Raw genomic sequence first — 26,598 nt, forward strand, 5'->3', positions numbered from 1 at the left:
TCAGAACATCTCCAGGGTCTGGTCCTGTCTTGCCTTGGAAGCAACCAAAATTCTCATTCATTCCATCACTTTCACTTTAATTAATATAACCTCCTCTCTAGCCTTCCAAAATAACCTCTCATCAACCTATTCCACATGCTGTTGTGTGTCTTATTTTTCTCTCCCACTGCTCTACTTCACTTTACCTTCTCTGCCAATCATCACAGTGGTTCCTCGTATCCAACAAACCTAAAAAGCAGATAGGCACTCAATACAGCCCCTCTGCTCTTCCAATTATCGCCTTCTCACTACCAGTACTTCTAGCAGTCCTAAGACCAGTACTTCTAGCAGTCCTACGTCCATGTTACCCTCGTGTGAAACACCCATATTCGATTAGACTCTAGTATCTAAGGCTTAAATGTGCCATCAAAACAAACAGAAGCCTATCTGCCCTCCAAAACTCATTTGCCACCATCTCTACTACCCACTTAAGGCCACCTTATGGCTCTCCCCTTCAGACTAGGATGTGAGATCTGATGGGCAGGGCCCTCTCACTTTCCTACCACTGTACTCCTGTCTCATCAGCTCTGTCTCTAGAGCCCCTGCTCCAGAGCACTGGTCTACTTCATGCAGGTGCTACTCATCACTGATATGGTCTAGTCCAGCGGCAGCCAACCCTGGTCCTTGAGAGAAGAGAGTCATGTGCAATTTTGGGTTCTATTTATACTCTGCTGCTGATTGGTGATGGTAGAATTTTGTATTGTATAGTTATATGCTGCATAACTCTTACCCCTTTCACAATGCACAAATAATCCGGTATTGACCCGGCAATACGCCGGGTCGACATGGGTCAGCATGTGGTGTGAAAGCGCCATGTCGGAAATCCCGGGTCGCCTGACCCGGAAATTCAACTCGGGAATAAAGCAGTGTTATTCCTGGGTTGAATACAGGGTCAGTGGCAGCGTAAACGGGCTCCCAGGTCGATGAGACCAGGGACCCGTTCACTAGATAGAAAGAGGCGGCGCAGAGATTTCATCTCCCAGCGCTGCCTGCGTCCCCGCTGCCAGCTCCGCCCCCCGCCACTATGGCAACCCTCCCGGCATATTGCCGGGTCAGGGAAGCCTGCTGTAGCGTCCAATACCGTATCCCACCCGGGAAGGACCAGTTTCCAATTCCCGGGTGGGATCCGGCATTTCCGGTGTGAAAGGGGTATTTGTAATATTCATTATGTGAACACTGCATAATAATGTTACGTGACTTATAGGTTCAGTCAGTACAGTACTGCTAATAATTTTTGGTCTCTTACAAATAAAATAAGAACACAAAATAATAACGTATCTTACCTGTCATTGCATACTGGTAAGGCGAAACCAAGGATGGAGCAAAAGCTAAAAAAACGAAACAAAAAAAAGAAATAGACAAGTCTAATTTATTAAGTCAATATCAAAGAAACATTTTTAGTGAAGGAGATGAAGACTAAAGCAACTAAACAGCTAAAGCCAAACACTTCATTGTTACCTCAACTCTCAGAAGATTTAAGCACTTATTTTTTAAGCAATGAAGGCAATGTATAAGGAAAGGACTTTACGCTCTCCCACAAATGGCAGGCAGCAAGCTGCTTAATCATATGCAAACAGTAGTGGACATTTATTATAATAAATCATAATAATCATAACAATGCTGTGGGTAAGGCACCAGTTTTTCACTTCCAGATAACAGACTAATGGCAAGAAGAGCAAAGGAAGCCAATACGGTATGTTAATATTGGTCACAGCAATTGTATTACAGTGCTAGAACACTATATAACCAAGTCTACACTACCTTCAGCCTCATCTTTGTGAATGTAGACTAATTTTTGTATGAAGATTTATTCCAGGTCAGAGGATTAGTACAAGCACAATTCAATGTGAAAACAGATGCAAGAAATGTCAGGGAAGTGGTAGATGAGGGGAACTGGTCAAAAACCAGTAATCTTGCAATAAGTCTATTATATACATATATATTTACATGATAAATCGGGGTTGCCTGTCATGCGCAGTGATGTCACAGCAAGAAAGTAGGAAAAGTCCATTTTAACCTTTAACAGCAGTGCAATTTGTGAGTTTATTGGTTGTATATTCAAACAAACAAACATGAACACAAACAAAAAGTGAATCACTTCTAAATTCCTAATAAAACAAAGAACATGAAGGTGCGTCTTTAGAAAAACCAGGCCTATGAAGGAAAAGGAGACGTACACAAAGATTTCAATATTTTATGACACCTCAGCATGTTTCATGTTTGTACAGATGTGACCTCATGCACTGCTGCACAACCATCCTCTCTTTTTAATCAGGTTCCCCCTTAGAAACTAAGATCTAGTGATCAGACAGGAACCACTAAAGAAAAATCATGAAGGGATTAAAGGGCCATCGCCCCAATAATTAGGGGGAGGGGGGGGGGGGGGGGGTGTTAAAGTCCAGATCTCCTAAAATCGTGTCCAGTGTCAAACATGAGACCACCGTTTCCTAGTTTATAATTTTTTTGTTTGTTGTGCTGTCAAAAAGAATAGATTGTACTTTATTTGATAACATAATCCCTATAGCAATACTTTCAGCAACTCTTCTTGTGCCTGCCTGCTCAACTTGTGCATGTAATCCAATAGCTATAAAAAAAAAAAAATTGTAATGACAGTGTACCCAGGGAATTTAAACAAAAAAAAAAACCCCATTAAATTATTAAAAGTGTTATTCATTCTGTGGGGTTCAATTTGCTGACCTAATAGTCCCAAAGTGAATTATTTATTAGAAGGATAGACGTGAACATTTAGTAAGAAAAATAAGATTTTAAACCTACCGGTAAATATTTTTCTCCTAGTCCGTAGAGGATGCTGGGGACTCCGTAAGGACCATAGGGTATAGACGGGCTCCGCAGGAGACATGGGCACTATAAAGAACTTTAGAATGGGTGTGCACTGGCTCCTCCCTCTATGCCCCTCCTCCAGACCTCAGTTAGAGAAACTGTGCCCAGAGGAGATGGACAATACGAGGAAAGGATTTTGTTAATCTAAGTGCAAGATTCATACCAGCCCACACCATCCACACCGTATAACCTGGAATATACGCAACCAGTTAACAGTATGAACAAAAAACAGTATCAGCTAAAGACTGATCTCAACTGTAACATAACCCTTATGTAAGCAACAACTATATACAAGCCTTGCAGATTTTGTCCGCACTGGGACGGGCTGGGCGCCTCTACGGACTAGGAGAAAAAGATTTACCGGTAGGTTTAAAATCTTATTTTCTCTTACGTCCTAGAGGATGCTGGGGACTCCGTAAGGACCATGGGGTTTATACCAAAGCTCCAAACCAGGCGGGAGAGTGCGGACGACTCTGCAGCACCGACTGAGCAAACGCAAGGTCCTCATCAGCCAGGGTATCAAACTTATAGAACTTTGCAAAAGTGTTTGAACCTGACCAGGTAGCTGCTCGGCAAAGCTGTAAAGCCGAGACGCCTCGGGCAACCGCCCAGGAAGAGGCCACCTTCCTAGTGGAATGGGCCTTTACCGAATTTGTTAACGGCAATCCTGCCGTAGAATGAGCCTGCTGAATCGTGTTACAGATCCAGCGAGCAATAGTCTGCTTCAAAGCAGGAGCGCCAACTTTGTTGGCTGCATACAGGACAAACAGTGCTTCTGTTTTCCTAACTCGAGGCGTCCTGGCTACATAGATTTTTAAGGCCCTGACTACATCCAGGGACTTGGAATCCTCCAAGTCACTCGTAGCCACAGGCACCACAATAGGTTGGTTCATATGAAATGAAGAAACCACCTTAGGCAAAAATTGAGGACGAGTCCTCAACTCTGCTCTATCCACATGGAAAGTCAAATAGGGGCTTTTGTGAGACAAGGCTGCCAATTCGGACACCCGCCTTGCAGATGCCAAGGCCAACAACATGACCACCTTCCAAGTAAGAAATTTCAATTCAACCGTTTGAAGAGAATCAAACCAGTGAGACTTCAGGAACCGTAACAGCACGTTAAGGTCCCAAGGTGCCACTGGGGGCACAAAAGGAGGCTGGATGTGCAGCACTCCCTTTACAAAAGTCTGGACTTCTGGGAGAGAAGCCAATTCCTTCTGAAAGAAAATAGATAGGGCCGAAATCTGTACCTTAATGGAGCCTAATTTTAGGCCCATATCCACTCCTGTCTGTAGAAAGTGGAGAAAACGTCCTAGATGGAAATCTTCCGTAGGCGCACTCTTGGCTTCACACCAAGAAACATACATCCTCCAGATACGGTGATAATGTTTTGCCGTCACCTCCTACCTAGCCTTTAACAGAGTAGGGATGACTTCCTCCGGAATACCTTTCCCAGCTAGGATTCAGCGTTCAACCGCCATGCCGTCAAACGTAACCGCTGTAAGTCATAGAAACACGCAGGGCCTCTGTTGTAACAGGTCCTCCCTGAGAGGAAGAGGCCATGGATCTTCTGTAAGCATCTCCTGAAGATCTAAATACCAGGCCCTTCGAGGCCAATCTGGAACAATGAGTATTGTTTTCACTCTTTTGTCTTATGATTCTCAATATTTTTGAGATGAGAGGAAGAGGGGAGAACACAAACCGACTGAAACACCCAAGGTGTCACCAGGGCGTCCACCGCTACTGCCTGAGGGTCCCTTGACCTGGCACAATACCTCCAAAGCTTCTTGTTGAGGCGTGACGCCATCATGTCTGTGTGAGGAATTCCCCAAAGACTCGTTATCTCTGTAAAAACTTCTTGGTGAAGTCCCCACTCTCCTGGATGGAGATCGTGTCTGCTGAGGAAGTATGCTTCCCAGTTGTCCACTCCCGGAATGAAGACCGCTGACAGAGCGCTTACGTGATTTTCCGACCAGCGAAGAATCCTGGTGGCTTCTGCCATTGCCACTCTGCTCCTTGTCCCGCCTTGGCGGTTTACATGAGCCACGGCTGTGACGTTGTCTGATTGAATCAGAACCGGTAGGTCGCGAAGAAGATCCTCCGCTTGTCGTAGGCCGTTGTATAAGGACCTCAATTCCAGTACGTTGATGTGTAGACAAGCCTCCTGGCTTGACCATAGCCCCTGAAAATGTCTTCCTTGTGTGACTGCTCCCCATCCTCGGAGGCTCGCGTCCGTGGTCACCAGAACCCAGTCCTGAATGCCGAACCTGCGACCTTCTAGAAGGTGAGACACCCTGGCGCTGGGGGACAGGCTTATTTTCTGATGTATTTGAAGGTGGGACCCGGACCACTTGTCCAGAAGGACCCACTGAAAAGTCCTCGCATGAAACCTGCCGAAGGGGATGGCCTCGTAGGTCGCCACTATTTTCCCCAGTACTCGAGTGCATTGATGGACTGACAATCTTTTTGGTTTTAACAGGTCTGGGCTTTTTCCATCGGGAGAAAACCCTCTTTTGTTCTGTGTCCAGAATCATGCCTAAGAAAGACAGCCGAGTTGTTGGAACCAACTGTGACTTTGGTAGATTTAGGATCCAGTCATGTTGCTGCAGCACTCTCAGGGAGAGCGACACGCTTTTCTGCAACTGTTCCTTTGATCTCGCTTTTATCAGGAGATCGTCCAAGTATGGGATAATTATGACTCCTTGCCTGCGCAGGAGTACCATAATTTCCGCCATTACCTTGGTGAAAACCCTCGGGGCCATGGAAAGCCCAAACGGCAACGTCTGAAATTGGTACTGACAGTCCTGTACAGCGAATCTCAGGTACGCCTGATGAGGATAAATGGGGACATGAAGGTATGCATCCTTTATGTCTAGTGACACCATAAAATGCCCCCCTTCCAGGCTGGAGATCACTGCCCTGAGCGATTCCATCCTGAACTTGAACCTTTTTAAGTACAGGTTCAGGGATTTTAAGTTTAGAATGGGTCTGACCGAGCCATCTGGTTTCGGGACCACAAGTAGGGCTGAATAGTACCCTTTTCCCTGTTGTATTAAGGGAACCTTGATAATCACTTGCTGTAGATACAGCTTTTGAATTGCAGCTAAAACTATCTCCCTCTCTGGGGGAGACGTTGGTAAAGCCGATTTGAAGAATCGGCGGGGAGGCACATCTTCGAATTCCAGCTTGTAGCCTTGGGATACAATTTCCATCGCCCAAGGATACACGTCCGACTGAACCCAGACGTGGCTGAAGAGTCAAAGACGTGCCCCCACCGGAGCGGACTCTCTCAGAGGAGCCCCAGCGTCATGCGGTGTATTTAGTAGAAGCCGGGGAGGACTTCTGTTCCTGGGAACTGGCCGTAGCAGGCATTCTTTTCCCTCTACCCTTACCTTTGGCGAGGAAGGAAGAGCCCCGACCTCTTCTGGACTTATGCGACCGAAAGGACTGCATCTGATACTGTGGCGGTTTCTTTTGCTGTGGGGGAAAATAAGGCAAAAAAGTAGATTTACCCGCGGTAGCTGTGGAAACCAGGTCCGCGAGACCTTCCCCAAATAAAACCTCACCCTCGTAAGGTAAAACTTCCATAAGCCTCTTTGAGTCGGCATCACCCGTACACTGGCAGGTCCACAGAAATCGCCATGGCGTTGTCCCTTGAACCTAGTAGGCCGACGTCTCTCTGAGCGTCCCTCATATATAAGACTGCGTCTTTGATGTGACCTAAGGTCAATAAAACGGTATCCCTATCTAGGGTATCAATATCAGCTGACAAGGTATCTGTCCAAGCTGCTACCGCGCTACAAACCCAAGCCGATGCTATTGCCGGTCTGAGCAAAGCACCCGTATTATAAATTGATTTTAAAGTTGTATCCTGTCTGCGATCAGCAGGATCCTTGAGGGCTGCCGTGTTCGGAGACGGTAGCGCCACCTTCTTGGATAAGCGCGTCAAAGCCTTGTCTACCCTGGGCGAAGATTCCCACCGTACCCTGTCCTGTGCCGGGAAAGAATACGCCATAAGAATTCTTTTGGGAATCTGCAGTTTTTTGTCTGGAGTTTCCCAAGCTTTTTCAAATAATGCGTTCAGCTCATGAGGTGGGGGAAATGTCACCTCAGGTTTCTTTTCCTTAAACATGTGTACCATCGTGTCAGGGACAGAGTGGTCATCTGTGATATGCAAAACATCTTTTATTGCAATAATCATATAATGAATACTTTTAGCCACCCTTGGGTGTAACCTTGCATCATCGTAGTCGAAAGTATGACTCTTGTTTGGGCGCACTCTTGTGGTAAACTAGATGTTAATTAACAAGTAATGTGTCTAAAAATTGATGAAGTCTTTATTGTCCACTCTTTAAAATGCAAGGGGACTAAAACACAACAAGTTAAACATAACACTCCCGTGGATATGCCGACTGGAGAAATAGGTCTCCCAAAATAAAGGAATGTCCAGATCTTAATTATACCTGGATAAGTGCATATTGGAAGATAGCCACATATTAAGCTGCTTCCATCTGCCCAAGATCTGTGCAAACTGTGTTTGAATTTATGTAGCCCTAAATTGGGTTACATTCGTGAGTGGGAGAACCCACACACTAGGTAACAATTCTAACAATTAACCACTGTAATTAATTAAAAGAATAACGAATAGAGTTAAATGGGTAAGAGGATGAAGTATAAGTGGTGATACTGCTGTTGGTGTGGTTTCCACGGGGAAGAGAGTCTCCCTACTTCACTGGGTATTCCCTAGAGGTCACCCGTCTAGGTACTGACCCAGCCCACCTCCGTTTAGCTTCCAAGATCGGACGAGATTGGGCGTGAACGTAGGGGTATGGTCGTAGGAAGGTTTGACCCTGTAGCACCAATGAGAGTGCACCTAAACGGGAGGATGGATTCCTCCACGGAAAGGAAATGCTAAGAATGCGTGGAGAGAAGAGTAGTAGTAGATAAATAAGTGTGAATCTGCTGTCAACGTTAGACTGAAGAGACGCGTCTCCTGAGGGGACACGCTCCCCTGAATCGTGGATGAGAGTTCACAGAAGGAAGAACAGCAAGAAGAAAAAAATATATGGCAAGGATAAACGGAAAGTAATTACAATTAGATTGTTATATAAGATTACAGTGGGTCCCTTCGAGTCCTCTCTTATTTGGATTCTAATAAATCCTGGTTCAAAAAATATATAGATCACTGTGACAGCTATCAAGACAAATTCCAAAATAAATCATAATAATAATCTCATATGAGTGGTGCCAGATCACATGGTATGTATGTCGCTACTTGTAAATAACAGATTTTAATAGCATTTGATAATAGATGAATTTGTGCAGTGCACCAGACCTTAGATGTCACTCGTGATATTAACAGTAAATTCTAACCCTAAATGATTGTCAGCCAATAGCTGACCATGTGGGCGGAAGTACTATACACATTGGTCCAATCGAGGGCCTACAAAAAAATGCATCATATGGGCGGACTAAATTAGACAAGTGAGATGGGCAAAGAAGGGCGGAAGTTGGACTTCTCACTTCCGCCCAAACTGTATTGCCGTGGTGTAAAACACGGAAAGTAGTGTGACGGCAATGTCACATGGGGCGGGCTGCAGCGGACTAGGGAGGGCGGGGATTACTCCCGCCCTGGACAGTATAGTCCTAGTCCGAGCAGTCGCGAGAGTCGGCATGTCGCTGATAAGTGTGGGCGGAAGCTGTCATCTGGACTTCCGCCAGCAAAGGCGGCATGACGTTAGTGAGTGTGGGCGGAAGCTGTAATCTGGACTTCCGCCCGCATAGGGATATCGGGTTGCTAAGGAACCATCGTCAGGGTAAACGGAACTAGAGGACTGCGAGGGGCCGGCATGGGGTTGCTAGGATACCCTCGTAACACACAGGAGGACACACGGAGAGGGGCGCCAGTATGCCCCGCCCATCCCCCGTACCATACAGACTGTAAATACAGATATGGTTACAAATTATAATTATATGAACATAATAATAAAAGTAAAAATAAAAGCAATGGTGAAATGACTGGGGATGAAAGAATTATGTATAAATATGCAAATCGGTATACAATACGAATATCAAAAGATGAAATATGGCATGGAAATAACGATAAGGAGGATGAGAAATAAAATAAGAATAAAAAAAATATATAAAGAATGATTGGGATGAAAGTTACAAAGCGTGAAGGAGCAGCAGCAATTGGTTAATAGAGAGTAAAGGCCTGCTTGGGTGGATATATGGAAAAAAGCCGCATAAAGAAAAGCAGCATAAAGAAAAAATAAGAATTTACTTACCGATAATTCTATTTCTCGTAGTCCGTAGTGGATGCTGGGAACTCCGTAAGGACCATGGGGAATAGCGGCTCCGCAGGAGACAGGGCACATCTAAAGAAAGCTTTAGGATCACCTGGTGTGCACTGGCTCCTCCCCCTATGACCCTCCTCCAAGCCTCAGTTAGGATACTGTGCCCGGACGAGCGTACACAATAAGGAAGGATTTTGAATCCCGGGTAAGACTCATACCAGCCACACCAATCACACTGTACAACTTGTGATCTGAACCCAGTTAACAGCATGATAATAGAGAAGCCTCTAGAAAAGATGGCTCAATACAACAATAACCCGAATTTTTTGGTAACAATAATTATGTACCAGTATTGCAGACAATCCGCACTTGGGATGGGCGCCCAGCATCCACTACGGACTACGAGAAATAGAATTATCGGTAAGTAAATTCTTATTTTCTCTGACGTCCTAGTGGATGCTGGGAACTCCGTAAGGACCATGGGGATTATACCAAAGCTCCCAAACGGGCGGGAGAGTGCGGATGACTCTGCAGCACCCAATGAGAGAACTCCCGGTCCTCCTCAGCCAGGGTATCAAATTTGTAGAATTTTACAAACGTATTTGCTCCTGACCAAGTAACTGCTCGGCAAAGTTGTAAAGCCGAGCCCCCTCGGGCAGCTGCCCAAGATGAGCCCACCTTCCTTGTGGAGTGGGCATTTACAGATTTTTGGCTGTGGCAGGCCTGCCACAGAATGTGCAAGCTGAATTGTACTACAAATCCAACGAGCAATAGTCTGCTTAGAAGCAGGAGCACCCAGCTAGTTGGGTGCATAGAGGATAAACAGCGAGTCAGATTTCCTGACTCCAGTCGTCCTGGAAACATATTTTTTGGGTCCTGACAACATCTAGCAACTTGGAGTCCTCCAAGTCCCTAGTAGCCGCAGGCACCACAATAGGTTTGGTTCAGGTGAACGCTGAAACCACCTTAGGGAGAAACTAAGGACGAGTCCTCAATTCCGCCCTGTCCGAATGGAAAATCAGATAAGGGCTATTACAGGATAAAGCCACCAATTCTGACACGCGCCTGGCCCAGGCCAGAGCCAACAGCATGACCACTTTTTCTGTGAGATATTTTAACTCCACAGAGCCACTGAAGGCACAAAAGGAGGCTGTATATGCAGTACCCCTTTAACAAATGTCTGAACTTCAGGGACTGAAGCTAGTTCTTTTTTGGAAGAAAATTGACAGAGCCGAAATTTGAACCTTAATGGACCCCAATTTCAGGCCCATAGATACTCCTGTTTGCAGGAAATGTAGGAATCGACCCAGTTGAATTTCCTCCGTCGAGCCTTACTGGCCTCGCACCACGCAACATATTTTCGCCAAATGCGGTGATAATGTTTTGCGGTTACATCCTTCCTGGCTTTGATCAGGATAGGGATGACTTCATCCGGAATGCCTTTTTCCTTCAGGATCCGGCGTTCAACCGCCATGCCGTCAACGCAGCCGCGGTAAGTCTTGGAACAGATAAGGTCCTTGCTGGAGCAGGTCCCTTCTTAGAGGTAGAGGCTACGGATCCTCCGTGAGCATCTCTTGAAGTTCCGGTTACCAATTCCTTTTTGGCCAATCCGGAGCCACTAATATAGTGCTTACTCCTCTCCATCTTATCAATCTCAGTACCTTGGGTATGAGAGGCAGAGGAGGGAACCCATACACTGATTGGTACACCCACGGTGTTACCAGAGCATCTACAGCTATTGCCTGAGGGTCCCTTGACGTGGCGCAATACCTGTCGAGTTTTTCCCAACGGTTTATAATCATGTGGAAGACTTCTGGGTGAAGTCCTTACTCTCCCGGGTGGAGGTCGTGCTGAGGAAAACTGCTTCCCAGTTGTCCACTCCCGGAATGAAAACTGCTGACCGTACTATCACATGGTTTTTCGCCCCGCGAAGAATCCTTGCAGCTTCTGCCATTGCCCTCCTGCTTCTTGTGGCACCCTGTCTGTTTACGTGGGTGACTGCCGTAATGTTGTCTGACTGGATCAACACCGGCTGACCTTGAAGCAGAGGTCTTGCTAAGCTTAGAGCATTGTAAATGGCCCTTCGCTTCAGGACATTTATGTGAAGTGATGTCTCCAGGCTTGACCATAAGCCCTGGATATTCCTTCCCTGTGTGACTGCTCCCCAGCCTCGCAGGCTGGCATCCGTGGCCACCAGGACCCAGTCCCGAATGCCGAATCTGCGGCCCTCTAGAAGATGAGCACTCTGCAACCACCACAGGAGGGATACCCTTGTCCCTGGTGACAGGGTTATCCGCTGAAGCATCTGAAGATGCGACCCGGACCATTTGTCCAGTAGGTTCCACTGGAAAGTCTTGCGTGGAATCTGCCGAATGGGATTGCTTCGTAGGAAGCCACCATTTTTACCCAGAACCCTTGTGCATTGATGCACTGAGACTTGGTTCGGTTTTAGGAGGTTCCTGACTAGCTCGGATAACTCCCTGGCTTTCTCCTCCGGGAGAAACACCTTTCTGGACTGTGTCCAGGATCATCCCTAGGAACAGAAGACAAGTCGTCGGAACCAGCTGCGATTTTGGAATATTGAGAATCCAATCGTGCTGCCGCAACACTACCTGAGATAGTGCTACACCGATCTCCAACTGTTCCCTGGATCTCACCCTTATCAGGGAATCGTCCAAGTAAGGGATAACTAAAATTCCCTTCCTTCGAAGGAATATCATCATTACGGTCATTATTTCAGTAAAGACCCGGGGTGCCGTGGACCATCCCTACGGCAGCGTCTGAACTGATAGTGACAGTTCTGTACCATAACCCGAGATACCCTTGGTGAGAAGGGTAAATTTTGACATGAAGGTAAGCATTCTTGATGTCCCGAGACATCATGTAGTCCCCTTCTTCCAGGTTTGCAATCACTGCTCTGAGTGACCCAATCTTGAATTTAAACCTCTGTATGTAAGTGTTCAAAGATTTTAGATTTTAGATTTTAAAATCGGTCTCACCGAGCCGTCTGGCTTCGGTACCACAATAGTGTGGAATAATACCCCGTTCCCTGTTGCAGGAGGGGTACCTTAATTATCACCTGCTGGGAATACAGCTTGTGAATGACTTCCAAAACTGCCTCCCTGTCAGCGGGAGACGTCGGTAAAACAGACTTTTGGAAACGGCGAGGGGAATACGTCTCGAATTCCAATTTGTACCCCTGAAATATTACCTCCAGGGGTCTACTTGCGAGTGAGCCCACTGCGCACTGAAATTCATTGAGAACGGGCCCCCACCGTGCCTGAACTTGTAAAGCCCTAGCGTCATACTGAGAGCTTGGCAGAGGCGGAAAAGGGTTTCTGTTCCTGGGAACTGGCTGATCTCTGCAGCCATTTTCCTCTCCCTCTGTCACGAGCAGAAAAGAGGAACCCTTTTGTCCGCTTGCCAACCAGGACTACGCCTGATAATACGGCGTCTTATTTTGAGAGGCGACCTGGGGTACATCCCCTTTTTTAAGGCAATACTTCCAAATGCCGTTTGGAATCCGCATCACCTGACCACTTTACTGGTATAATTGGACAACGCACTTATACTTGATGCCAGTCGGCAAATATTCCGCTGTGCATCATGCATATATAGAAATGCATCTTTTAATTGCTCTATAGGCAATAATATACTGTCCTTATCTAGGATATCAAATTTCCAGTCAGGGAATCCGACCACGCCAACCCAGCACTGCACCTCCAGGCTGAGGCGATTGCTGGTCGCAGTATAACACCAGTATGTGTGTAAATACATTTTAGGATACCCTCCTGCTTTCTATCAGCAGGATCCCTAAGGGCGGCCATCACAAGAGAGGGTAGAGCCCTTGTTCTTACAAGCGTGTGAGCGCCTTATCCCTCCTAGGGGGTGTTTCCCAACGCACCCTAACCTCTGGCGGGAAAAGGTATACTGCCAATAACTTTTTAGAAATTATCAATTGTTATCGGGGGGAAACCCACGCATCATCACACACCTCATTTTATTTCTCAGATTCAGGAAAACTACAGGAAGTTTTTCCTCACCAAACATAATACCCCTTTTTTTGGTGGTATTTATATTATCAGAAGAGTGTAAACTTTTTCCATTGCCTCAATCATGCAATGTGTGGCCCTATTGGAAATCACGGTCGTCTCTTCACCGTCGACACAGGAGTCAGTATCCGTGTCGGCGTCTGTATCTGAGGTAACGGGCGCTTTAGAGCCCCTGTATGAGACGTCTGGACATGCACAAGCTGAGTAGCCGGCTGTCTCATGTCAACCACTGTCTTTTATACAAAGCTGACACTGTCACGCAATTTCAACAGTACATCCACTCAGGTGTCGACCCCCCAGGGGGTGACAACACTATTACAGACACTCTACTCCGTCTCCTCATCATTTTTCTCCTCATGCATGTCGACACAAACGTACCGACACACAGCACACACACAGGGAATGCTCTGATAGAGGACAGGACCCCACTAGCCCTTTGGGGAGACAGAGGGAGAGTTTGCCAGCACACACCAGAGCGCTATATATATACAGGGATAACCTTATATAAGTGTTTTTCCCTTTATAGCTGCTGTATTGTTTATACTGCGCCTAATTTGTGCCCCCCTCTCTTTTTTAACCCCTTTCTGTAGTGTAGTGACTGCAGGGGAGAGCCAGGGAGCTTCCCTCCAACTGAGCTGTGAGGGAAAATGGCGCCAGTGTGCTGAGGAGATAGGCTCCGCCCCTTTCTCGGCGTCCTTATCATCCGTTTTCTTGTATGTTTTGGCAGGGGTTAAATGCATCCATATAGCCCAGGAGTTATATGTGATGCATTTATTTTAGCCATAAAAGGTTTTCTATCGATTTATTGCGTCTCAGGGCGCTGCCCCCCCAGCGCCCTGCACCCTCAGTGACCGGAGTGTGAAGTGTGCTGAGAGCAATGGCGCACAGCTGCGGTGCTGTGCGCCTACCTTTATCTGAAGACAGGAAAGTCTTCTGCCGCCGATTTTTCCGGACCTCTTCGCTCTTCTGGCTCTGTAAGGGGGCCGGCGGCGCGGCTCCGGTGACCCATCCAGGCTGAACCTGTGATCGTCCCTCTGGAGCTAATGTCCAGTAGCCTAAGAAGCCCAATCCACTCTGCACGCAGGTGAGTTCGCTTCTTCTCCCCTTAGTCCCTCGATGCAGTGAGCCTGTTGCCAGCAGGTCTCACTGAAAATAATAAACCTAAACTAAAACTTTCACAAAGAGCTCAGGAGAGCCCCTAGTGTGCACCCTTCTCGTCGGGCACAGAAAATCTAACTGAGGCTTGGAGGAGGGTCATAGGGGGAGGAGCCAGTGCACACCAGGTGATCCTAAAGCTTTCTTTAGATGTGCCCTGTCTCCTGCGGAGCCGCTATTCCCCATGGTCCTTACGGAGTTCCCAGCATCCACTAGGACGTCAGAGAAATTACTTGTATATGCAAGTGGACAATTGTTTAAGGTGGGAATGAGTTGTGTAGATTGCAATGGAGAGAAGCATGATGGGTAAATCAGTGAATGAGTAGCGACTGATGAGTGATGGTATGAATACCAGATGGCCTGGGATGGTGCAACTGGGATACTGAACATATTGGTGTGACAGTATACTGTGTCAGGGGGATAACTAAGACTGAAGGCAAAGTGTTGGCCTTGGTTGTCATGTGTGGCTACCTGAGGTGCTATAGGCTTGCGTGTGATGCGTCATATCTCAGGTGTGCATCAAATAGAGATATGTGATATAAAATGAAAGTGTGGGTGCAACCTGAGGGGAGGAGTGAGAGTGAAATAAGAAATGTAGGTGAGTGAATCTGATGTGATGGTTGATGCAAAACAGGTGCAAAAGTGATGTGTTCCTAGTGTGAAAATATAAGGAAAGTTGCGGTGTGAGGTGCCCTTGTTCTGACAGGGGTGATAATAGCTATGGAAGGGTGTGAGGGGGTGTCCTAACTAACTGTGTGTAAAAGGTGTGCTGGTGGGAGTGGGGTAGAAAGGCAGTGAATGTGGGGAGGAAAATGTAAATGAGAGTTGATGTGATAAAGGGAGAATGAATGAATAATAATATGAATAGGTAAAATGAGTAATAGAAAAAGAAAAGAAAAGAAGGGAAAAGAAAGGAAAAGAGAGGAATAGAAAGGAAAATAAAGAGTTAGGACCAAAAGGGATTATAAACTACAAGCCATGATAATGTGCCTAGGGTGTGTGTAAATTATGGAAATGCGAAAAGGGTAAACAAAGAAAAGTATACGTCATATGTGAAAATTCTAAAGAGTTATTATAAAAATACACAAAAATTAATATTCTCATTGAGGCCATTGGGTCGGAGTCCACCCAACCTGAAGGTCCACTCGCTTTCTTTTTTCAAGAGTTCTTTGGTGATGTCGCCGCCGCCCCTGATTCCCAGATGAATTTGCTCCAGACCAAAGATCTTAAATCCTTATGACGGGTGTAAAAGTGTCTTGCAACTGTGGTTATCTGCTTCATCCGGGCAAGGTCCATGGCGGCATTGCGACAGGTGCCAAGATGTTCCAACGCTCTTTCCTTAAGTTTACGAGTTGTCATTCCTACGTACCTGACATTACAACTGCATGTGATGCAATAAATGAGTGCTTGCGTGTCGCAGTTAAAGAATTGGTTGATCCTTATGGTCTTACCATATCTGTCCACCACTGAATTGGTTTTCAGAATATGGAGGCAGGCTTTGCATTTGCCACAAGGAAAAGAACCATGTTGTGTGTGCTGGTATTCCACTAGCTATAAAGTCCGTAATCTGACTTTGCATTGGCGTTTTTTTAATGAAGTAACTTCTGACCAGGTGGTCCTTAATGTTTTTGGACCTGCGCCAACTCATGTTGACTTTTGAGTCTATGAAAGGTGATAAGTCCGCATCTGACTGTAAAATGGGAAGATGTTTTTCAATAGCCTGCTTTAGGAGTTTCCATACAGGACAGAAAGTTCCAACGAACCTGATTTTGGTCTCATCCTTCTTAGTCTTGAGCTGGCGTTGTGAGATTAACGTGTCTCTGCTGGTATCGAGTGCCTCTTTTTGAGCCCGCTTGAGCGAGTGCTTACTGTATCCCCTTTATGCCCCTTTTTTCTATATATCCACCCAAGCAGGCCTTTACTCTCTATTAACCAATTGCTGCTGCTCCTTCACGCTTTGTAACTTCCATCCCAATCATTCTTTATATATTTTTTTCATTTTTATTTTATTTCTCATCCTCCTTATCGTTGTTTCCATGCCATATTCCATCTTTTGATATTCGTATTGTATACCGATTTGCATATTTATACATAATTCTTTCATCCCCAGTCATTTCACCATTACTTTTATTATTATGTTCATATAATTATAATTTGTAACCATATCTGTATTTACAGTCTGAATGGTATGGGGGACGGGCGGGGCATACTGGCGCCCCTCCCCGTGTGTCCTCCTGTGTGTTACGAGGGTATCCTAGCAACCCCATGCCGGCCCCTTGCAGTCCTCTAGTTCCGTTTACCCTGACGATGGTTCCTTAGCAACCCGATATCCCTATGCGGGCGGAAGTCCAGATAACAGCTTCCGCCCACACTCACCAGCGTCATGCCGCCTTTGCTGGCGGAAGTCCAGATGACAGCTTCCGCCCACACTTACCAGCGTCATGCCGCCTCTCGCGACTGCTCGGACTAGGACTATACTGTCCAGGGCGGGAGTAATCCCCGCCCTCCCTAGTCCGCTGCAGCCTGCCCCATGTGACATTGCTGTCACACTACTTTCCGTGTTTTACACCACGGCAATACAGTTTGGGCGGAAGTGAGAAGTCCAACTTCCGCCCTTCTTTGCCCATCTCACTTGTCTAATTTAGTCCGCCCATATGATGCATTTTTTTGTAGGCCCTCGATTGGACCAATGTGTATAGTATTTCCGCCAACATGGTCAGCTATTGGCTGACATTAATCATTTAGGGTTAGAATTTACTGTTAATATCACGAGTGACATCTAAGGTCTGGTGCACTGCACAAATTCATCTATTATCAAATGCTATTAAAATCTGTTATGTACAAGTAGCGACATACATACCATGTGATCTGGCACCACTCATATGAGATTATTATCATGATTTATTTTGGAATTTGTCTTTATACCTGTCACAGTGATCTATATATTTTTTGAACCAGGATTTATTAGAATCCAAATAAGAGAGGACTCGAAGGGACCCACTGTAATCTTATATAACAATCTAATTGTAATTACTTTCAGTTTATCCTTGCCATATATTTTTTCTTCTTGCTGTTCTTCCTTCTGTGAACTCTCATCCACGATTCAGGGGAGCGTGTCCCCTCAGGAGACACGTCTCTTCAGTCTAACGTGGACAGCAGATTCACACTTATTTATCTACTACTACTCTTCTCTCCACGCATTCTTAGCATTTCCTTTCCGTGGAGGAATCCATCCTCCCGTTTCGGTGCACTCTCATTGGTGCTACAGGGTCAAACCTTCCTACGACCATACCCCTACGTTCACGCCCAATCTCGTCCGATCTTGGAAGCTAAACGGAGGTGGACTGGGTCAGTACCTAGACGGGTGACCTCTAGGGAATACCCAGTGAAGTAGGGAGACTCTCTTCCCCGTGGAAACCACACCAACAGCAGTATCACCACTTATACTTCATCCTCTTACCCATTTAACTCTATTCGTTATTCTTTTCATTAATTACAGTGGTTAATTGTTAGAATTGTTACCTAGTGTGTGGGTTCTCCCATTCACGAATGTAACCCAATTTAGGGCTACATAAATTCAAACACAGTTTGCACAGATCTTGGGCAGATGGAAGCAGCTTAATATGTGGCTATCTTCCAATATGCACTTATCCAGGTATAATTAAGATCTGGACATTCCTTTATTTTGGGAGACCTATTTCTCCAGTCGGCATATCCACGGGAGTGTTATGTTTAACTTGTTGCGTTTAGTCCCTTGCATTTTAAAGAGTAGACAATAAAGACTTCATCATCAATTTTTAGACACATTACTTGTTAATTAACATCTAGTTTACCACAAGAGTGCGCCTAAACAAGAGTCATACTTTTCTCTTTTCGTACGTATATTCCCCCTTTTTTTGACTCTGGGCGCACCGCCACACGGACGCATAGCAATTGCTAATATCTAGCATTATTGTCCATCTCTGGCCCCTATAAGATTACCTATATAGTTTTGAATCTAGGTCGGTGCAGGATCAAAAATCCTTTTTTGTGTAATCATCGTAGTCGACACTGGAGTCAGAATCCGTGTCGGTATCAGTGTCTGCTATTTAAGATAGGGGACGTTTTTGAGACCCTGAAGGGCCCTGTGACACAGTCAAAGCCATGGATTGACTCCCTGCTTATTCCCTGGACTCTGCTTTGTCCATCCTTTTATGTAATAATGTCACATTTGCATTTAAAACATTCCACATGTCCAACCAATCAGGTGGCGGCGTTGCCGATGGAGACACCACAATCATCTGCTCTTCCTCCTCCTTAGAAGAGCCTTCCGCTTCAGACATGCCGACACAATCGTACCGACACCCCCACACACACAGGGATATTTATATGGAGACAGATCCCCAATAAGACCCTTTGGAGAGACAGAGAGAGAGTATGCCAGCACACACCCAGCGCCAACCGACACTGGAAAAAACAATTCCCAGATAAACAGCGCTTTTATATAATTATGTGCATATAATACACCCACTGCGCCTTACAAGTGCCCCCCCCCCCCCCCCTCTTTTCTGCCCTGTGTCACCGTGTTCAGCAGGGGAGAGTCCGGGGAGCCAGCTTCTCTGCAGTGTCTGTGGAGAAAATGGCGCTGGTTAGTGCTGAGGGATTAAGCTCCGCCCTCTCAGCGGCGGGCTTCGGTCCCGCTCGATTTTTTTTAAATACTGGCAGGGGATTTACTATATACAGCCCTCGGAGCCTATATATTCATTTTAGCCAGTCCTAGAGGTTTAAAATTGCTGCCCAGGGCGCCCCCCCTGCGCCCTGCACCAATCAGTGCCTGCCGTGTTTGTTGTGTGTGGGAGCAATGGCGCGCAGCATTACCTCAGAGAAGATCTGAAGTCTTCTGCCACCTTTGAAGTCTTCTTTCTTCTTATACTCACCCGGCTTCTATCTTCCGGCCCAGTGAGGAGGACGGCGGCGCGTCTCTGGGACGAACGGCGAGGGGAGACCTGAGTTCCGACTACCTCTGGAGCTAATGGTGTCCAGTAGCCTAAGAAGCAGGGCCTATCATTTAAGTAGGTCTGCTTCTCTCTCCTCAGTCCCACGATGCAGGGAGCCTGTAGCCAGCAGTGCTCCCTGAAAATAAACAACCTAACAAAATTCTTTTTTCAGAGAAACTCAGTAGAGCTCCCTGTAATGCACCCAGTCTCCTCTGGGCACAGGATCTAACTGAGGTCTGGAGGAGGGGCATAGAGGGAGGAGCCAGTGCACACCCATTCTAAAGTTCTTTATAGTGCCCATGTCTCCTGCGGAGCCCGTCTATACCCCATGGTCCTTACGGAGTCCCCAGCATCCTCTAGGACATAAGAGAAAATGGCGCTGGTGAATGCCGAACCCGCTCTAAGGAGAAGCTCCGCCCCCTGTAATGGCGCATCTTCCCGCACTTTTGGAGATTATACTAGCCTAAGGTAATGGTGGCTAGCAGCAGTACAGAGGCCCTGATAGCAATAGTGACCAGTGTTTAGGGTATTGTGCTGGCCCAGGGCACCCCTCACAGCGCCGCACACTGTACCTCTGAGCCGTCCGGAGTACAGCCTTATAGCGCTGCGCTCCCACCCTTGTGCCGCCATTCTCGCCGGTGACCCATTTATCGGAGCACCGGTGTTCTACTCACCACCTAGATCTTCTGGCTCTGTTATGGGGTGGCGTCAGTGCTGCGGGAGTGAGCGGTCACCTCGGGGGCTAGCGATCATCACCCTCAGGAGCTCAGTGTCCTGTCAACGGAGATAGGGGCCATTAACCTCTAGGGTTGGATCCTACTCCCCCCCCCCCCCCCCCTAAGTCCCACGAAGCAGGGAGGCTGTTGCCAGCAGCCTCTCTGCACCCAACTCTTTAAAAAAGAAAAAAAAAAGAACTCCTAGGAGCTCCCCTAGCTGTGACCGGCTCCACCGGGCACATTTTCTAAACTGAGTCTGGTAGGATGGGCATAGAGGGAGGAGCCAGCCCACACTATTAAACTCTCAAAGTGCCAATGGCTCCTGGTGGACCCGTCTATACCCCATGGTACTAATATGGACCCCAGCATCCTCTAGGACGTAAGAGAAACACTGAGGTACCTTTGGGAGTATGGAGGGGGTGGAGAGTTACTAATTTAAATATTTAAACTTGCCTATCCCTGCTAAAGCCCGTCCATATCCCAAGAGTACTCCAGTGACCCATAGTGAATGAAAAAGAAATAGCTGGGTTTTTGGTTTAGGAGCTGGCTCTTCATCTTTTTATTTCCAGAATGGATATGACTGCTTGCACTAGAGCAGGTACATCCACTGTAGAATGACGCTCCTCCTCAACTGAGGTGGACTCACAGAGAGGGACATCTGTATCATCTGCCTCCTCAGATGATACGTCAGAATCCGAAAGTTGCGTAGACTGTGAGGATGCCACAGGACGCCTATTTGCTTTGGCGGCTGAAGGTCTGTCACCCTGTAACATCTGTTGAAATGCGGCAGACGTTTGAGACAGATTGTGGACTGAGTGTGAAAGAACATCCAGCCAGAGAAGATGCATAGCGGGGACCCGCAGAGCAGCGTGTAACTGCTGTGGAAACCCCATAGTGGAAGGCAGTGTGGGGGCTGATAAGCAGCCTGCTATCGGTGTCAAAACCTGTGAGAAAGTAGACACCCCAAGGGTGGTTCCTGGAGAGGGGCTGGTGGGGCAGGCTGGTGAGGTGGAATATAGCAATTTGTACACAGACCGTCCTGTACAGGTTTCTGAGGGGATAATCCTGCTGAACAGGACATGCATAAAACCAGCACTGGAGCAGTAGCCTCCTTGTTACTTTTGCCCTTAGAAGACACAGTAACAGTAATACAGTAGCACACAATAAGTGTACTGCATACTTGCCTACCTGACCCTCTCCATGAGGGAGAAAATGCTCTGTTCCTGGACTTTCCTGGTAATGTATGATTGCCATCACCTGTGGTGAAACACCTTTCTTATCAATTACCTAGTTCACCACAGGTGATAGCAATCATACATTACCAGGAAAGTCCAGGAACAGAGCATTTTCTCCCTCATGGAGAGGCTCAGGTAGGCAAGTATGCTGTAGCTGGACCTGATCGCTGCTGTTTTCGCACCGCAATGCACACACACGTTGGACGCCAACAACAGGCATCACCATCAACGACAGGATGGCGTGAAATTTTCATTTGCACAAGCGTTCGCAAGGAGACTGATAGGAAGAGGCTGTTTGTGGGTGGTAACTGGGCATTTACTGGTAGTGTCCGGAAAAATGCAGGTATTACGAAGCGTTTTCAGGGAGGGTGTGAGAACATCAGCTCCGGCCCGATCAGCCTGTTCTTATCGCACTGTAGGATTAAGTCCTGGGCTGCGCACAGACTGCACACAGTGGATTTTTGCAGCTCGGCGTACACGTGATCGCACACTTGCACAGCGAATTTACACTCCCCCTGGGGGCGACAACTATCTGAATGTAGGACAGGATAGATAGCAACCCAGCGATCAGGTCTGAATCACTCCCTAAGTACAAGCTGTAGAACACCTGCAGAACTCTGTATATACTTATAAGTGTAATTGTCAGACATTCACAAAACATTACCCAAAATAAGTATGCAATATATCCCAAAACTGTAATTAGCATAGAAAACAAAATCTACAGCTGCAGCTATTATTTCACCTCTCATATTTGCCCACATAAACTTTAAGTTCAGAAACTTAAACTCAAGTAATTAATAAAATGTGTGACAATCCCGCTTTCACCTGGGTGCTAGGGCCATAGCAAGAGTTCAGCACACACGAGCAATAAACCAACAGAATGTGCAGACTTTGTTTTAATTATTAAATGATGACCGGTGATAGGGAAACGGTCTACAGGAAATCAAAAGCAGACTTGACGCTGCCACCCAAACGGATGTACCAGGCCCCCCCCAGACTGCAGAGGACACATTTACATATTGGGATTCAAAATCCACCCTGCACTGGCTGGATGAAGGGATAAAAAGACTGCACAGGAGGAGACACCACTCTTCAGGCTGGCAGCGAAAATAGGATTTTAATACCTACCGGTAAATCCTTTTCTCTTAGTCCGTAGAGGATGCTGGGGACTCCGTAAGGACCATGGGGTATAGACGGGATTCGCAGGAGACATGGGCACACTATAAGACTTTGAATGGGTGTGAACTGGCTCCTCCCTCTATGCCCCTCCTCCAGACCTCAGTTAAAAAACTGTGCCCAGGGAGACAGACATTTCGAGGAAAGGATTTATTGTTTAAACACGGTGAGTGTCATACCAGCTCAGACCACGAATAAACCGCAGAACGTGGCATTCAAAAGAATACCAGCCAACGGCATGAAAAATACACAGCTTTATGCTGAGAGAATATGTAACACAACCAGTGTGTCAACACAACCAATAAAAAGACACCGCCTGCCATGGCATGCACAACATCAGCAACAGCCCAACAGAAAAGAACCACCACAAGAGTGTAACCATAACCAATTACTGCAGACACAGTACGCACAGGGGCAGGCGCCCAGCATCCTCTACGGACTAAGAGAAAAGGATTTACCGGTAGGAATTAAAATCCTATTTTCTCCTACGTCCTAGAGCAGTGATTTTCAACCTTTTTTTACTTGCGGCACACTGAACAATATTTTAAAATTGCCAAGGCGCACCATCAGTTCCCCACAGAAAAAACAAAACACACACATTGGCCCTCACAATAATAAAAAAAAAAAATCCACATATACATTGGCCTACACTGAAAAAACAATCACATTGTTCCCCACATAAATCCTATTTGCTTCCCACATGAATTATTCACATTGTTCTTATTCTCCCCACATAAATCCTATTGAAATACTATTGTTCCCCACAGGAGAAATAAAATAACAAATATTATTATCAGCTGTCTTCCTCCCTGTCCCTCAGTGGCGGGGGTTATTCATAGTGGAGTTCTGCGAATACAGAGCAGCGGGCGGTCGGGCAGGTGTGGATGTGGGTAGGCAAGGAAAGCTGTGTATGCAAGCGGGAACTGGAAGATGTGTATGCAGGCAGGTGGGCTGGCTGGGTGGTGAGATGCGGCGGCTGTGACCTATGATATCACATCGTTTTCAAGGCATAGGTCATGGCCAGAGCACGACTGATCTTGTAAGAAGATCCCGGGCCAACAGTTCACTCTGACGGTGCAGGAAGCTGCTCTGGCTCAGCGGCACACCTTGCAACTGGTCGCGGCACACTAGTGTGCCACGGGCACACTGGTTGAAAAAGCCTGTCCTAGAGGATGCTGGGGATGCTTCAAGAACCATGGTGTTTATACCAAAGCTCCAGACCGGGCGGGAGAGTGCGGACGACTCTGCAGCACCGATTGAGCAACATGAGGACCCCATCAGCCAGGGTATCAAACTTGTAGAGCTTAGCAAAAAAAAGTGTTTGAACCCGACCAGCATCCGCTCGGCAAAGATGAATCGCCGAGACTCCTCGGGCATCCGCCCAAGAAAACCCACTTTCGAAGTAGAATGGGTCACGACTAAATTCTGTAACGGCAAACCAGCCGTAGAACGAGCACGCCGAATCGGAGCACAGAGCTAGCGTGTAACTGACTACAGAGACGCAGGCGCCCCAATCACACTGGGAGCATACCGGACAAACAGCCTCCGTTTCCGCAATTTGAGCTAAATTGGCGACATAAATATTCAAAGCTCTAACTACATCGAGAGACCTTGAATCAGCTCAAGTAACCACAGGCATCAAATAGGCTGGTTTCTGCGAAACACCTAAACAACTGATGGCAGAACTATTATCTGAGTTCTCAATTTCGCTCTATCCACCTGGAAGATCAAACAGGGGCTCCTGTGAGACCCAGCCGCCACTTCCAACACCCGCCTTACGGACGCCAAAGCCAAAAGCATGACCACTCTCCAAGAGAGAAAATTTAACACAACCTTCCAGAAAGGTTCCAATCATCATGACATAAGAAACTACAACACCACGTCAAGGTCCCACGGAGCCAATGGGGCACAAATGGAGGTTGGATGTGCAGTACTCCTTCCACGAAGGTCCGAACTTCCGGAAAGTTCGCCAATTCTTTCTTGAAAGAAAATTTATAAGGCCAAAACTGCTCTTGAATGGAGCCTAACTTTAGGCCTGCACCCACACCTGCCTGCAAAGAATGGAGAAAAAACGACCCAACTGAAAATCGTCCGTAGTAGCCTTCTTGGATTCACACCAAGACACAAATTTTTTCCAAACACGGTGGTAAGGCTTTGCCGTTACTTCTGTTCTAGCCTGAAGAAAAGTGGAAATTACTTCACTGGAAATGCCCTTTCTGGCTAGGATATGGCGTTCAACCGCCACGTCGCCAAACGCAGCCGCGGTGAGTCTTGATACATGCCCGGATCTTGCTGTAACAGTTCCTCACGTAGAGGAAGAGGCCAGGGATCCGCTATGAATAAATATTGAAGAACTAGATACCAAGCCTTCCATGTGCAGACCGGAACAATGAGGATCGCCTGAACCTTTGTTCGTCTTACGTTTATCACCTTCAGAAGAGTTAAAACAGAGAGGACACATAGACCGACTGAAAACACCCAAGGTGTCCCGAGGACATCCACTGCTATAGCTTGAGTGTCCCTTGACCCGGGACAATATCCCTGAGATCTCTCGTTGAGGCGAGACACCAATATCTCGAATTGAGGCACACCTCAAAGACATGTCGCTTCAGTGAAATTTCTCGATGACGACTGTATATCTCCCGGGTGGAGATCGCATCTGCAGAGGAATCTAATTCTCCGTCGTTCACATCCGGACCGAAAACTGCTAATATAGCGTTTACCAGTTTTCCCCCAGCGGAAAACTTTTACGGCATCTGCCATTGCAGCTTTTCTCCATGTTCCGCTCTAGCGGCTTACTTACACCACAGCTGTCAAGTCGTCCGACAGAATTAACACGGCAGATCACAAAGCATATGTTCATTGAAAATAGCTCTTAATTCAAGAAAGCTTATTGCAGACAAGCTTCCCAGCTAGACCTTTACCTCTGGAAATACTTCCCTTGCAAGGACTGCTTCCCAGTCTCAGAGATCTGCATGCACGGACACCAGGATCTCATCCTGGATTCGAACCTTCTTCTCACTAGGAGGTGAGAACTGAGCAGACACCACAGGAGCGTTATCCTGGCCATTAGGATTATATTCTGGCGCATGTGCAGGTGAAACCCTGACCACATTTCCAACTGGCCCCGTGAAAACCACTCTGGCATTTGACCTGCTCACTGAAAAGCCTCTTAGGCCGCACCATCTTCTTCATCAACAGAACATATTGATGGATTGTCACTGCAACTCTAATCCGACTCTGGATCCTCAGACCTCTTTCCACAGGAAAACACAGAACTTCAACCGTTCAGTAACTACTCTGATACCCACCTCCAACATCTGCGTCATTGGGAACAACAGCCATTCCCTGTGTTGAAGAACAGTCAGAGAGAAACAACGATTTGCACCACTTGTCTCTTGACCTCGCCTTAATCAGGAGAGCGTCTCAGTACAGAATGACAATAGCTCTAATTATTGAAAGAACCTATCATACTGCCATCACTCCGGTGAAATGGCAAAGACAATCCTGGATATCAACCCAGGTAAGTCGAATGCGGAGAAAAACGCATTTAACCCCTTTTCTACATTTTCGTGCCGGAGCTCACTGGTCTGAGAGCATCCACCCTGTAGGTCAACCACGTAAAAGAGAAATCTTTGTTTTTTGTTTGTATTTTTTACACAGGGACAACAGGACAACGCCCTATGGCGTCGCGTACTACCTCCCCTTCCAGAGGGGAAACTCAAGATCTATTTGAAAAATCAGTGAGGGGAAACATCTGTAAACGCCAGAATGTCCCCCTTTGTATTCTATACTTAACTCACAGGTCCTAGTCCATTCCCGGACTGACTGAAAAGTAGTAGACGAGCTCTCACCGGGGTAGGCTCCAGCCAAATAGACCCAGCGACATGCTGTGGATGTGGTAGAAACAAAAAACAACATCCACTTCTGCGAACCTAACAAGGCTGCATAACTCTTACCTTTTCACCTTCCACTATCTGCACCGAAAGGGAAAAAAGAACGGTATCGAACCGGTTAAAATGATTGTAGCCCACAACAGAATGTGTCACCAACCATTGTGAAGGAGTCTAACTCACGAAGTTAGATTACCAGTAGTATCCACCGAGAGTGAC

The 26,598-nt window shown here is 46.7% G+C and overlaps 1 protein-coding gene and 2 pseudogenes across 4 annotated transcripts in view; 1 reads left to right on the forward strand and 2 right to left on the reverse strand.

Annotated features, from left to right (window-relative positions):
* LOC134945111 (ubiquitin carboxyl-terminal hydrolase 22-A) overlaps nt 1-26,598 on the reverse strand; it is a 459,291-nt gene that overhangs the window by 297,311 nt on the left and 135,382 nt on the right. For all 4 annotated transcript variants that reach the window (XM_063934177.1, XM_063934176.1, XM_063934175.1 and 1 more), the window contains exon 5: nt 1,323-1,367. In XM_063934177.1, the coding sequence (XP_063790247.1) occupies nt 1,323-1,367 (45 nt within the window). The remainder of the gene's footprint in view (nt 1-1,322; nt 1,368-26,598) is intronic.
* Nucleotides 7,602-7,720, reverse strand: LOC134947256 (5S ribosomal RNA; annotated as a pseudogene).
* LOC134945992 (5S ribosomal RNA) lies at nt 17,662-17,780 on the forward strand (annotated as a pseudogene).

The sequence above is a fragment of the Pseudophryne corroboree genome, chromosome 7, assembly GCF_028390025.1.
Source record: "Pseudophryne corroboree isolate aPseCor3 chromosome 7, aPseCor3.hap2, whole genome shotgun sequence".
Lineage (NCBI taxonomy): Eukaryota > Metazoa > Chordata > Amphibia > Anura > Myobatrachidae > Pseudophryne > Pseudophryne corroboree.